General features: G+C 43.6%; 1 protein-coding gene across 3 annotated transcripts in view; it reads left to right on the top strand.

Annotated features, from left to right (window-relative positions):
• LOC139392123 (Bardet-Biedl syndrome 9) overlaps nucleotides 1-14,568 on the top strand; it is a 210,835-nt gene that overhangs the window by 55,665 nt on the left and 140,602 nt on the right. For all 3 annotated transcript variants that reach the window (XM_071139862.1, XM_071139846.1, XM_071139854.1), the window contains 4 exons: nucleotides 10,181-10,321; nucleotides 11,112-11,207; nucleotides 11,314-11,486; nucleotides 11,597-11,749. In XM_071139862.1, the coding sequence (XP_070995963.1) occupies nucleotides 10,181-10,321; nucleotides 11,112-11,207; nucleotides 11,314-11,486; nucleotides 11,597-11,749 (563 nt within the window). The remainder of the gene's footprint in view (nucleotides 1-10,180; nucleotides 10,322-11,111; nucleotides 11,208-11,313; nucleotides 11,487-11,596; nucleotides 11,750-14,568) is intronic.

Below are 14,568 nucleotides of genomic sequence, written 5' to 3'. Positions count from 1 at the left end.
GCGTGGATCAGAGAATCACCAGCAGCAAGAGCGACATCATTGAAGTATACAGAGAAAAGAGTCGGCCCGAGGATTGACCCCTGTGGCACCCCCATAGACTGCCAGAGGTCTGGACAGCAGGCCCTCCGATTTGACACACTGAACTCTGCCTGAGAAGTAGTTGGTGAACCAGGTGAGGCAGTCATTTGAGAAACCAAGGCTGTTGAGTCTACCGATAAGAATGTGGTGATTGACAGAGTCAGGTCGATGAATACAGCTGCAATGTATTGTCTCTAATTGATGGAGGTTATGATATCGTTTAAGATCTTGTGCGTGGCTGAGGTGCACCCATGGCCAACTCGAAAACCAGATTGCATAGCGTAGAAGGCACGGTGGGATTCGAAATGGTCGGTGATCTGTTTGTTAACTTGGCTTTCAAAGACCTTAGAAAGGCAGGGTAGTATAGATACAGGTCTGTATCAGTTTGGTTCTATGACCGCGGCAGCCTTCCAATCTTTGGGGTTCTCAGACGATATGAAAGCGAGGTTGAACAGGCTAGTAATAGGGGTTGCAACATTTTTGGCTGATCATTTTAGAAAGAGAGGGTCCAGATTGTCTAACCCGGCTGATTTCTAGGGGCCAGATTTTGCAGCTCTTTCAGAATATCAGCTATCTGGATTTGGGTGAAGAAGAAATGGGGAGGCTTGGGTAAGTTTCTGTGGGTGGTACAGGGCTGTTGACCGGGGTAGGGGTAGCCAGGTAGAAAGCATGGCCAGCCGTAGAAAAATTATTGTTGAAATTCTTAATTATCGCGGATTTATCGGTGGTGACAGTGTTTCCTAGCCTCAGTGCAGTGGGCAGCTGGGAGGAGGTGCTCTTATTCTCCATGGACTTTACAGTTTCCCAGAACTTTTTGGAGTTTGTGCTACATGATGCTAATGTATTTTTTTTAAAAGCTAGTCGTTGCTTTCCTAACTGCCTGTGTATATTGGTTCCTAACTTCTCTGAAAAGTTGCATATCGCAGGGGCTATGCAGTACGCCACAGGATGTAATGCAGTACGCCACAGGTTGTTTTTGTGCTGGTCAAGTGCAGTCAGATCTGGAGTGAACTAAGGGCTAGATCTGTTCCTGGATGTAAATTTTTTTGAATGGGGCATGCTTATTTAAGATGGTGAGGAAAGCACTTTTAAACGTCTTATGGCTTAGATCCCGCTAACGGGATCGATATGACAACAGCCAGTGAAAGTGCAGGGCGCCAAATTCAAAACAACAGAAATCTCATAATTAAAATTCCTCAAACATAGAATTACACCATTTTAAAGATAAACTTGTTGTTAATCCCACCACAGTGTCCGATTTCAAAAAGGCTTTACGACGAAAGCACACCAAACGATTGTTAGGTCTGCACCTAGTCACAGAAAAACACAGCCATTTTTTCAGCCAAAGAGAGGAGTCACAAAAAGCAGAAATAGAGATAAAATGAATCACTAACCTTTGATGACCTTCATCAGATGACACTCATAGGACTTTATGTTACACAATACATGTATGTTTTGTTCGATAAAGTTCATATTTATATCCAAAAATCTCAGTTTACATTGGCGCATTACGTTCAGTAATGTTTTGCTTCTAAAACATCCGGTGATTTTGCAGAGAGCCACATCAATTTACAGAAATACTCATAATAAACATTGATAAAAGATACAAGTGTTATGCATGGAACTTTAGATAAACTTCTCCTTAATGCAACCGCTGTGTCAGATTTAAAAAAAAAAAAGCTTTACCGAAAAAGCACAAAACAAGCCATACAGAAATAGCATTATAGTCAGAAATAGCATTATAAATATTCACTTTGATGATCTTCATCAGAATGCACTCCCATGAATCGCAGTTCCACAATAAATGTTTGATTTGTTCGATAAAGTCCATCATTTATGTCCAAATACCTCCTTTTTGTTCGCGCGTTTAGTACACAATCCAAACTCACGATGCGAGGGCAAGTCCAGGCGTAAGTTCAGACGAAAGGTCATATTACAGTTTGGAGAAACATGTCAAACGAAGTATAGAATCAATCTTTAGGATGTTTTTATCATAAATCTTCAATAATGTTCCAACCGGAGAATTCCTTTGTCTGTAGAAATGCAATGGAACAGAGCTAACTCTCTCAAGCGCGTGATCAGCTCATGCCGCTCTGGCATACCTCTGACTCATTCAGCTCCCATTCCCCCCTCCTTCACAGGAGAAGCATCAAACAAGGTGATGACTGTTGACATCTAGTGGAAGCCTTAGGAAGTGCAATATGACCCCGTAGACACTGTATATTCGATAGGCAATGATTTTTTTCTTAGGTTTTTGCCTGCCATATACGTTTTGTTATACTCAGACAGTTTTACTCAAACAGTTTTAGAAACTTCAGAGTGTTTTCTATCCAAATCTACTAATAATATGCATATATTAGCAACTGGGCCTGAGTAGCAGGCCGTTTACTCTGGGAACCTTATTCATCCAAGCTACTCAATACTGCCCCCAGCCATAAGAAGTTATTTTATTTATTTATTCTACCAGGTAAGTTGACTGAGAACACGTTCTCATTTGCAGCAACGACCTGGGGAATAGTTACAGCGGAGAGGAGGGGGATGAATGAGCCAATTGTAAACTGGGGAATATTAAGTGACCTTGATGGTTTGAGGGCCAGATTGGGCATTTAGCCAGGACACCGGGGTTAACACCCCTACTCTTACGATAAGTGCCATGGGATCTTTAATGACCGCAGAGAGTCAGGACACCCGTTTAACGTCCCATCCGAAAGACGCCACCCTACACAGGGCAGTCACTGCCCTGGGGCATTGGGATATTTTTTTAGACCAGAGGAAAGAGTGCCTCCTACTGGCCCTCCAACACCACTTCCAGCAGCATCTGGTCTCCCATCCATGAACTGACCAGTACCAACCCTGCTTAGCTTCAGAAGCAAGCCAGCAGTGGTATGCAGGTGGTATGCTGCTGGCTATATTCAAGAATAACCAGGAATCCTCTACTGACGGAATGAGGTCAATATCCTTCCAGGATACCTGGGCCAGGTCGATTAGAAAGGTCTGCTCGCTGAAGTGTTTTAGGGAGCATTTGACAGAGATGAGGGGTGGTCGTTTGACCGCAGACCCATTATGGACGCAGGCAATGAGTCAGTGATCGCTGAGATCCTGGTTTGACGGCAGCAGAGGTGTATTTGGAGGGCAGTTTGGTTAGATTGATATCTATGAGGGTGCCCGTGTGACCGGATTTGGGGTTGTACCTGGTAGATTCATTGATAATTTCTGTGAGATTGAGGGCATCAAGTTTAGATTGTAGGATGGCTGGGGTATTAAGCATGTCCCAGTTTAGGTCACCTAACAGCACGAGCTTTGAAGATAGATGGGGGCAATCAATTCACATATGGTGTCCAGGGCACTGCTGGGGGCAGAAGGTGGTGTATAGCAACAAAGAGACTTGCTTCTGGAAAGGTGGATTTAAAAAAAAAAAAAGTAGAAGCTCGTTGTTTGTGCACAGACCTGGATAATAAGCCTGCAGAGTTCTGTCTGTCTTTGCAGTAGATTGCAACTCCGCCCCCTTTGGCAGTTCTATCTTGTCGGAAAGTGTTATAGTTAGGATGGAAATTTCAGGGTTTTTGGTGGTCTTCCTAAGCCAGGATTCAGACTCGACTAGGACATAAGGGTTGGCAGAGTGTGCTAAAGCAGTGAATAAAACAAACTTAGGGAGGAGGCTTCTAATGTTAACATGCATGAAACCAAAGCTTTTACGGTTATGAAGTCAACAAATGAGAGCGCCTGGGGAATGGGAGTGGAGCTAGGCACTGCAAGGCCTGGATTAACCTCTACATCCCCAGAGGAGGATTAGGATAAGGGTACGGCTAAAGGCTATAAGAACTGGTCGTCTAGTACGTTCGGAACAGAGAGTAAAAGGAGCAGGTTTCTGGGCACGGTAGAATAGATTCAAGGCATAATGTACAGACAAAGGTATGGTAGGATGTGAATACAGTGGATGTAAACCTATGCATTGAGTGATAATGAGAGAGATATTGTCTCTAGACACATCATTTAAACCAGGTGAGGTCACCGCATGTGTGTAAAAGGTTAACTATTGATCAGGGCTAGAGGCTCTACAGTGAAATAAGGCAAAAGTTACTAACCAAAACAGCAATGGACAAGGCATATTGACATTAGGGAGAGGCATGCGTAGTCGAGTGATCATAGGGGTCCAGTGAGTAGCTCGGTGGGCCGGAGACACGGCGATTCAGACAGCTAGAGGGCCGGGGCTAGCAGATGGGCATTCAGGGGACGTCGCGACAGAGGAGCCAGTTGTAGCCCCCTTGTGCTGTTACGTCGGCAGACCAGTTGTCATGGATCAGCAGGGCTCCGTGTGGTAAAAGGGTCCAGGTCAATTGGCAAAATAGGTATAGTGGCCAAAGAATTTGTCCGATGGGCCTCTTCAGCTAACAGTCCGATATGCTCTATACAGCTAGCGGGCTGCGGCTAGCAGATGGGCATTCAGGGGATGTCGCGACAGAGGAACCAGTTGAAAAAACCCTCGGGCGAATTACGTCGGTAGTCCAGTCGTGATGGGTCGGCGGGGCTCTGTGTCGGCAGTAAAAGGGGTCCAGGCCAATTGGCAAAATAGGTATTGTAGCCCAAGGAGTGGCTGATGGACCTCTTCGGCTAGCCGGGAGATTAATTGGTTCTTGCTTCAGGACAAAGACGTTAGCCAAGAGTGGCCACTCGGATAGCAGCTAGCTAGCTGCGTTGATCCAGGTGAAAAGTTTCAGAGCTTGCGGTAGGAATCCAGAGATATGGAGAAAAGTAAGTCCAATTTGCTCTGGTTTGAGTTGCGCTGTGCAGACTGGCGAGAGTTGTCCGGGCTAAAGGTAGCTGATGACTGCTAGCTGACTACTAGCTAGTAGCTAGTTAGCTGATTAGCTTCTGTTGGGGGTTCTGGTTTAAAAGTAAAGAAACTAGCACATCCATACCACATTGGGTGAGGTGGATTGCAGGAGAGTATGTTGAAGTTGAGGTTAAGAAAAATATTAAATGCGAAGAAAAAATATATGATGAGAGATATATATATATATATATATATATATATATACACGGGACACGCCAAGACGAGGACAAAAGACGTCTGACTGGTACGCCATCTTGGAATTCACATGTGACTATAATTATTTAAAAGTGTCGGATCTCCCCCTTTTTAAAAGTGGTAGGACAGATGCTGATTTCCAGATCTTTGGAATTTCATTACATTCCAGGGTTAGATTGAACAGATATGTAAGTGGTTCAGCTATGAAATCCGCTGCCAGATTTAAAAAGCAGGGATCAAGAAGATCAGAACCTGCAGGCTTTCTCTGATCTAAGAATTTCAGGGCTTTATGTACCTCCTGCACTGAGTATGGTAAAACGTTTGGCCAGCTCTCACTGGTTCATCCACACAGGGTTGTACAGAGACAGATGACACTGAATCAAACAGCCTACCGGATGATGCAAAGTGCTCATTGAAACAATTCAGCATTTCAGTTTTGTCATATACAGCAACAAAGTCCTTCAATACACATGAAGATCATTCATTAACATTACTGTTTCCAGACATAGACTTAATAGCCTTCCAAACCTTTCTAGGGTCATTATGGTTATCGGTGGTAACAGACATAAAATATTCAGAATTGGCTTTTCTGAGAAGAAAATAAAACTGCCTAAAAAGAAGCCAATCATCATCAGAACATGATTTCCTTGCTTTAGCCCAGGCTAGATTATGTTTATGAATAATACAAGACAGCTCAGAAGAAAACCATGGATTATCCCGCCCTTTAACTCAGAACCTGTGGAATGGGGTATGTTTGTTTACTATTTGGGAAAAAAAACATAATGAAAGAATTTCCAGGCAGTTTCCACATCAGGAATAAAAAGAAAGCCTGCTCATTAAAACTCTTCAGATTTCTCTTACGAATAAAGCGCGGGTTTGTCTTAGGAACCTTAGTATTTCTAACAGCAACAGCAGCACAATGTTCACTGAAATATTGTGGTTGGTGTTTTTTGGCATGATTTATGTGGAACGTTTGTCTATCAAATCAATCAGGGTAGAGTTATCTGGACATTTTGAGATTTTAGCGAGTGGGTTAGTTAATCAACAAGGGAAGATTCATAGAATCACATAACATTTTAAAATCATCAGACACATGCTTTAACCAATACCAGTTGAGATCACCAATCAAGATCATTTCACTGTAAAAAAGTTTAGACATAAGGTGCATCAGGGAAGAAAATGCATCACCGAGAGCAGAGGGGGTCTATAACAGCCAATCACAGTTGTACAGAGACCCTTTGAAACCTCAATATTCAAAGCAAGACATTCCAACTGTTTACAAACAGTTTCAACATACAGTTTACAAATAGTCTTTACATACAGTTGAAGTCGGAAGTTTACAAACACCTTAGCCAAGTACATTTAAACTCAGTTTTTCACCATTCCTGACATTTAATCCTAGTAAGAATTCTGTGTCTTAGGTCAGTTAGGATCACCACTTTTATTTTAAGTATGTGAAATGTCAGAATAATAGTAGAGAGTGATTTATTTCAGCTTTTATTTCTTTCATCACATTCCCAGTGGGTCAGAAGTTTACATACACTCAATTAGTATTTGGTAGCATTGTCTTCAAATTGTTTAACTTGGGTCAAACGTTTTGGGTAGCCTTACACAAGCTTCCCACAATAAGTTGGGTGAATTTTGGCCCATTCCTCCTGACAGAGCTGCTGTAACCGAGTGGGGTTTGTAGGCCTCCTTGCTCGCAGACACTTTTTCAGTTCTGCCCACAGATTTTCTATGTGATTGAGGTCAGGGCTTTGTGATGGCCACTCTAATACCTTGACTTTGTTGTCCTTAAGCCATTTTGCCACAACTTTGGAAGTATACTTGGGGTCATTGTCCATTTGGAAGACCCATTTGCAACCTTTAACTGATGTCTTGAGATGTTGCTTCAGTATATCCACATAATGTTCCTTCCTCATGAAGCCATCTATTTTGTGACGTGCACCAGCCCCTCCTGCAGCAAAGCACCCCCACAAAATGATGCTGCCACCCCTGTGCTTCACGGTTGGGATGGTGTTCTTCGGCTTGCAAGCCTCCCCCTTTTTCCTCCAACCATAACGATGGTCATTATGGCCAAACGGTTCTATTTTTGTTTCATCAGACTAGAGGACATTTCTCCAAAAAGCACGATCTTTGTCCCCATGTGCAGTTGCAAACCGTAGTCTGGCTTTTTTACGGCGGGTTTGGAGCAGTGGCTTCTTCCTTGCTGAGCGGCCTTTAAGGTTATGTCGATATAGGACTTGTTTTACTGTGGATACAGTTACTTTTGTACCTGTTTCCTCCAGCATCTTCACAAGGTCCTTTGCTGTTGTTCTGGGATTGATTTACACTTTTCGCACAAAAGTACATTCATCTCTAGGAAACAGAACGCGTCTTCTCCCTGAGCAGTATGACGGCTGCGTGGTCCCATGGTGTTTATACTTGCGTACTATTGTTTGTACAGATGAACGTGGACCTTCAGGCGTTTGGAAATTGCTACCAAGGATGAACCAGACTTGTGGAGGTCTACAATTTTTCAATTTTCTCTGAGGTCTTGGCTGATTACTTTTGATTTTCCCATGATGTCAAGCAAAGATGCACTGAGTTTGAAGGTAGGCTTTGAAATACATCCACAGGCACACCTCCAATTGACACAAGTTATGTCAATTAGCCTATCAGAAGCTTCTAAAGCCATGACATAATTTTCTGGAATTTTCTAAGCTGTTTAAAGGCACAGTCAACTTAGTGTATGTAAACTTCTGACCCACTGGAATTGTGATACAGTGAATTATACGTCTCTGTCTTGAAGCAAGCACCAGTTAGCCTTGAGCTAGCCTTGAGCTAGGCCTATCTCCCGACTAGTCGGAGAAGAAAAACCAGCTAATTCTTGTACTACAATATCTCTTTTGCTAATTTGCCTGGACCCTTTATTGCCGACACGGAGCCCCGCCGATCCATCACAACTGGTCTGCCGATGTAATCGTCCGATGTGGTTTCAACAGGCTTTTCCGTTGTGATATCGCCGAAGACCCATCTGCATGTCCCGGCCCGCTAGTTTTCTGAACGCCAAGTCTACCGCTCGCCTAGCGTAGTAGCGACTACCGAATGGCTCCCTACCTGGTTAAAAAAAGGTGAAATAAAACATATCAAAAAAGAATGTTGGCACCTCTGTTTAACTTTGCACGGCTTCTCTTTTTTGAGACCTACTGCAAGCGAAAGTCAGTGCACAAAGCAATTCCACAAAAATGTTAATTTTCTCTGAGAGATGTAAGAAATAGAGGTCAAGGAAAGGTAAGGGGAGAGAGGGACAGTGTCTATGTATGAGTGTGTATGTATGAGTATGTGTGTGTATTTTGGGTGTGGAGGTCCATTGAGAAAACGTTTTGGGGATTGTTGGGCTGCCTTTGACAGCCAGGCGGCGAGCGAGGAGGAGCAGCTTGGACGAGACACTCCGCAGAGGGAAAGCTGAAGGCCAGCCAGAGATAGGATTACTTTGGTAAACTTCAAATAAAGGTGTGCAAATAGTGTTTTTAAAAAAAAATGTTTTAACCGAGTTGAGGGAGACCCGCGATCTTTACACCAGCAAAACAAAATAGTTTGCACTACACAACAAGGACATTTTGGATTTAATCAACCATAAATGAATAGGTTAACATCTACTAGTCACAGATAAATGACTTGACTCCGATAGACTGCAGATAGGTACTTATCACAGCGGGAGGTCGTTCCTCCTTTTGCTAGATCAAAAGCGGTTCCTGCTGCGTGCCGACTACGTAGAAACAAACCTACCGTTTATACTTCGCAATGCTCGTCAGTGGCCAAGAACTTGACTTTGAGCCATTTCAGAGCGCACAACCCCCCACTTGGGGGAGCTAACAGGAGTGACAAGATTTTTTTTTAAAAGAGGGCATTTCTCCCTACATCCATGATTAAATGGCATAGACACACTGTAAGCACATAAACACAAAGACATACACTACTGGTCAAAAGTTTTAGAACACCTACTCATTCAAGTGTTTTTTCTTTATTTGTACTATTTTTTTACATTGTAGAATAATAGTGAAGACATCAAAACTATGAAATAACACATATGGAATCATGTAGTAACCAAAAAAGTGTTAAACAAACCTGAATGTATTTTAAATTTGAGATTCTTCAAATAGCCACCTTTTGCCTTGATGACAGCTTTGCACACTCTTGGCATTCTCTCAACTAGCTTCATGAATGCATTTCAATTAAAAGGTTTGCCTTCATAAAAGCTCATTTGTGAAATTTCTTTCCTTCTTAATGCGTTTGAGCCTATCAGTTGTGTTGTGACAAGGTAGGGGGGGGGGGGGGGGGTATACAGAACATAGCCCTATTTGGTAAAAGACCAAGTTCATATTATGGCAAGAACAAATTAAATAAGCAAAGAGAAACAACAGTCCCTCATTACTTTCAGACATGAAGGTCAGTCAATACGGAACATTTCAAGAACTTTTAAAGTTTCTTTAAGCACTATGATGAAACTGGCTCTCATGAGGAAGAAAGGAAGACCCAGAGTTACCTCTGCTGCAGAGGATAAGTTCATTAGAGTTACCAGCCTCAGAAATTGCAACCCAAATAAATGCTTCACAGAGTTCAAGTAACAGACACATCTCAACATCAACTGTTCAGAGGAGGCTGTATGAATCAGGCCTTCATGGTCCAATTGCTGCAAAGAAACCACTACTTAAGGACACCAATAATAAGAAGGGACTTGCTTGGGCCAAGAAACGCGAGCAATGGATATTAGACCGATGGAAATTTGTCCTTTGGCCTGAAGTCCAAATTGAGAGATATTTGTTTCCAACCGCCGTGTCTTTGTGAGATGCGGTGTGGGTGAACAGATGAACTCCGCATGTGTATTACCCACCGTAATGCATGGAGGAGGAGGTGTTATGACCAGCCATGTCTTAACCACACAAGTAGCGTGATAGAGCACATTGACTCATTAAAATGTCTCTCCAATTTTTAAGGACCAACACACACACACACTGCGACCTGCAAGCTGCATGTTCCACAAAACCACCTCCTCACATTCAGTCTCTCTCTCCTCTGTCATCCTCTCAGGCATCCCGAGGGTGGCCCAGTGTAAGTTCTCCCTGCCCCTCCGTCTGGTCTGCTGCCCCTCCGCCCCCTCCAAGAACGCCAAGTATAAGATCACCGTGGATACCAACAAACCGCCGGTCAACCTCAGCGAGGTCTTCCCAGGTAACAGACCATAGAGATCTGCCTGAGTCACCCCAGAACTTGGTCTGTACCATTAGATATCTACATGTCCTGTTCTCCACTGGTCCCCTGTACACCCAGGGATAGTGGGAGAGTGATGTACCGTGACAATAATGGTTATGTTTTAAGTCTGCTTGTCTTCGATAGTGTCAACTGCATGACAGTGAGTGGCATGTATTTGCCCTGGAATGGAGAGTGAGTGGTATGTATTGATGCTGTTGATAGTGTTAGTGTGAATCTAGTCTACCTGCTGTTGGTGAGCAGGTCTCAGCCCTGGGAAGCAGCGCTGACTATCAGTCATTATCTGGACCTGGGCATGGCGTCTCCTACCACACAGGACCCCTGTCCCAGATTAGATGCATGAAGATATTGTGTGTGTGTGCGTGTGTGTATGCGTGCGTGCGCACGGCTCTGTGGGTAGATAAAGAACAATGTGATGTGCTCTCTTCACGTTGGCTGGCGTCCTGAGGAGAGATAAGCTGCCATATCTCTGTCTGACATCCCATCACTGGAGACCCCACTGTACTGGCCCCTGAGAACCTCAGAGACAGAGTGTGTGTGGTAGGGAACCCATACCATATCTCTGCCTGACATCTGCCTGAGTCCACACTGCACTGGTCCGTGAGAACGTTAAGTCTGTGTGTGATTAATGGGTTATTGTGGTGTTTCAGGGGACTGTTTTCATTTATGTGCCATAATCAGATATCTGTATCCTTGACCAATGGACTCTAGTTCCTATTGTTCTCACTAAATGTCCCTCTCTGTGTTGTAGACTTTCTGGAGAAGTCTGAGGACAAGGAGGGAAACGCTCTGGCCTTCCACTTCCTCTCAGGGCCCAGAGTCACTGTAATGGCCTCCAAGACCTCCCGTGAGTACACACACACGCAGCATCCTCTAGCACTTGGTTGATGTGGAGTTGAGCTTTCTCTACCTCCCTCTCCCTTTCTCTCCCCCCTCCCTTCTACCCTCTCCAGAGCGCTACCGCATCCAGAGTGAGAGTTTTGAGGACATCTGGCTGGTGGCTAAGGAGCTGGTGCAGCGCTTCGACCGCCACTTTGCCAAGCAGGGAGTCAAAGACTTCAGAAACAGCTTTGCAGGCCCTATACCTCTGGCTGAGTACTTTGAGACTGTCGACCACCACTTTGAGGTGTGTAAGGAACACAGACACACTGTCACACACACAGTCATGTGTTGTGTTTCTAGGTACAGCTTTTGTCTGCAGTGTTAGAAAAACATTGTGTGTGTGTGTACATATAGCTGCGTGTGAGTGCAGAGAAGTACCAGGACCTCCTGTCAGAGCGGGCGGTCCAGTTCAGAGCCATCCAACGCCGTCTCCTGACCCGCTTCAAAGACAAGACCCCCGCCCCCCTACAGAACCTAGACACACTGATGGAGGGCACCTACCGCCAGGTCAGACACACACACAGTAGACCAGGACACTCTCAGGCATGCACATAGCATTTAGAAACATGATGATAGGAGAGTCTCTCTCCCTTCCCTTCTTCCCTCTCTTTTGTGAGGTGTTGATTCTTCCCTACCTCACACCGTATGGTTATTTACACACACACACACACACACACACACACACACACACACACACACACACACACACACACACACACACACACACACACACAGAGAGAGAGTAATGAGTGCACTAGTGTTGATTTACAGAGTGATGGGCCTACACTGCAGATTTATGCACTTCCTGCTACTACTGAGGTGCTAGCTCTCACCCTATGGTATACTTATAGCAGACAAGCACTGCCTTGACCACACACACACAGGAATACACACATAATGCCATGACCACACACAGGAATACACAAACATACACACCCATGCTTGTGCAGACACACACACACACACACACACACACTGTAAGCACATAAACACAAAGACATACACTACCAGTCAAATGTTTTAGAACACCTACTCATTCAAGGGTTTTTCTTTATTTTTTGGTATTTTCTACATTGTAGAATAATAGTGAAGACATCAAAACTATGAAATAACACATATGGAATCATGTAGCAACCAAAAAAAGTGTTAAACAAATCAAATATAATCTATATTTGAGATGTTTCAAATAGCCACCCTTTGCCTTGATGACTGCTTTGCACACTCTTGGCATTCTCTCAACCAGCTTCATGAGGTAGTCACCTGGAATGCATTTCAATTAACAGGTGTGGTTTCTTAAAAGTTAATTTGTGGAAGTTCTTTCCTTCTTAATCCGTTTGAGCCGATCAGTTGTGTTGTGACATGGTAGGGGGGTAAACAGAACATAGCCCTATTTGGTTAAAGTCCATATTATGACAAGAACAGCTCAAATAAGTTAAGAGAAACGACAGTCCCATCATTACTTTAAGACATGAAGGTCAGGCAATACGGAAAATTTCAAGTGCATTCGCAAAAGCCATCAAGCATTATGATGAAACTGACTCTCATGAGGACCGCCACAGGAATGGAAGACCCAGAGTTACCTCTGCTGCAGAGGATAAGTTCATTAGAGTTACCAGCCTCAGAAATTGCAGCCAAATAAATGCTTTACAGAGTTCAAGTAACAGACACATGTCAACATCAACTGTTCAGAGGAGACTGAGTGAATCAGGCCTTCATGGTCAAATGGCTGCAAAGAAACAACTACTAAAAAGGACACCAATAAGAAGAAGAGACTTGCTTGGGCCAAGAAACATGAGCAATGGACATTAAACTGGTGGAAATGTGTCCTTTGGTCTGGAGTCCAAATTGGAGATTTTTGGTTCCAACAAGTGCTGAGCATATTTGAAGATTCAAATATAAAGAATATTTGGATTTGTTTAACACTTTTGGTTAATATGTGATTCCATATGTGTTATTTCATAGTTTTGATGTCTTCACTATTATTCTACAATGTAAAAAATAGTAAAAATAAAGAAAAACCCTTGAATGAGTAGACGTTCTAAAACTTTTAGCCGGTAGTGTATACATGCACACAGACACACACACACACACACACCCATCTATATCTGTCGTCTAGGCTCGTCTTATTGCCCGGTTAGACATTATTTACTAATTCGGGAGACGGGCTGTAATAAGAATGTGGGAGCGTTTGTGTCTTTCTCTTGCTGTGTGTGTGGGGGGAGCCTTCCTTTTTAAATGATGATTAAACAAAGAAACCTCATTAGAAACCTCTGTATGGTTCGGTGTGTGGGAGTGTGGGACAGTGTGTTTGTGGTGTCATTATACTGTGTGTGTGTGTGTGTGTTTGCCTTGATTTGAAGTTCCCATTGTGAGTGTGTGATGACGTGTATGTCGGGTGATGAGTTCCAACTGTGTGTGGATTACTGTATTAGTTCTGTGTGAGTGCGTGTGTGCGTTTTGAGTGGTGTAGACTGTCTGACGTTGAAAAGTGATGGTCCCTTGCCGTCACTGTTTACAGTAGGGGCTCGTTTTGTGAGGCACTCTTTAACGCTGTTCATTAGCTCTCCTACGGCTCTGGGAGTGGGTGACATCATGACATCATTAGATATTTAATGTGTCAATACTTAACCATTACTCCTATCTGAGTAGAACCATGCAGAGCTCACACTGTAGATGCACTCCCCATAAGGTCAACTACGAGGTGTACTCATACCCTCGCCGTGAGGTTCAAAACTGGTACAGTTTTAAAGGGATACTTACCTTACAAACTGGGATCAGTGTTCACGTTTTGAAGGGTCCAACGTTCACTTTTTTTTCTCACTGGCCTGATTTGGGCAAGGTGGCCAAAAATCTACTGTCCTGAACTGAATTTCTACTGGCCCGGACATGGTGTAGTTTTTAAATTAATTGGAGGTTATGCAGGCCCTTAAGGTTGACATGTTGTTTCTTCTCTATATCCAGCTATTAATAGGCTATTCAAATAATGTAATACGTTTTTTTGGTGATATTCGGATAGTCGAAATACATGTTCTAAAATAGTTTTTATTAAACTTGCTTGCTACGCAGCCTGTGCGACTTTGGAGGAGAGGTGCCGCTCTTCCCGGTGAGTTTGACACAGGAGGGAGAGGAAGAGGGGGTAGCTATACAGACTCGTGCTAATTAGACAAACTTATGCCATAGCTTATCTATTGTTCCAGCTGGTAGTGCCTGTCTTGACGGCATCGAATTGACGTTAAGAAGCTAGCTATCTATGTTAGCCATTTTACTGGGCTTTCTGTCCTTAGGTTCAACAACTACATGCAGATTGGTCCTTCTCATTTAACTAA

The sequence above is a fragment of the Oncorhynchus clarkii genome, chromosome 3 (genome assembly GCF_045791955.1).
Source record: "Oncorhynchus clarkii lewisi isolate Uvic-CL-2024 chromosome 3, UVic_Ocla_1.0, whole genome shotgun sequence".
Taxonomy (NCBI): domain Eukaryota; kingdom Metazoa; phylum Chordata; class Actinopteri; order Salmoniformes; family Salmonidae; genus Oncorhynchus; species Oncorhynchus clarkii.
This window is presented reverse-complemented; position numbering and strand designations above follow the sequence as displayed.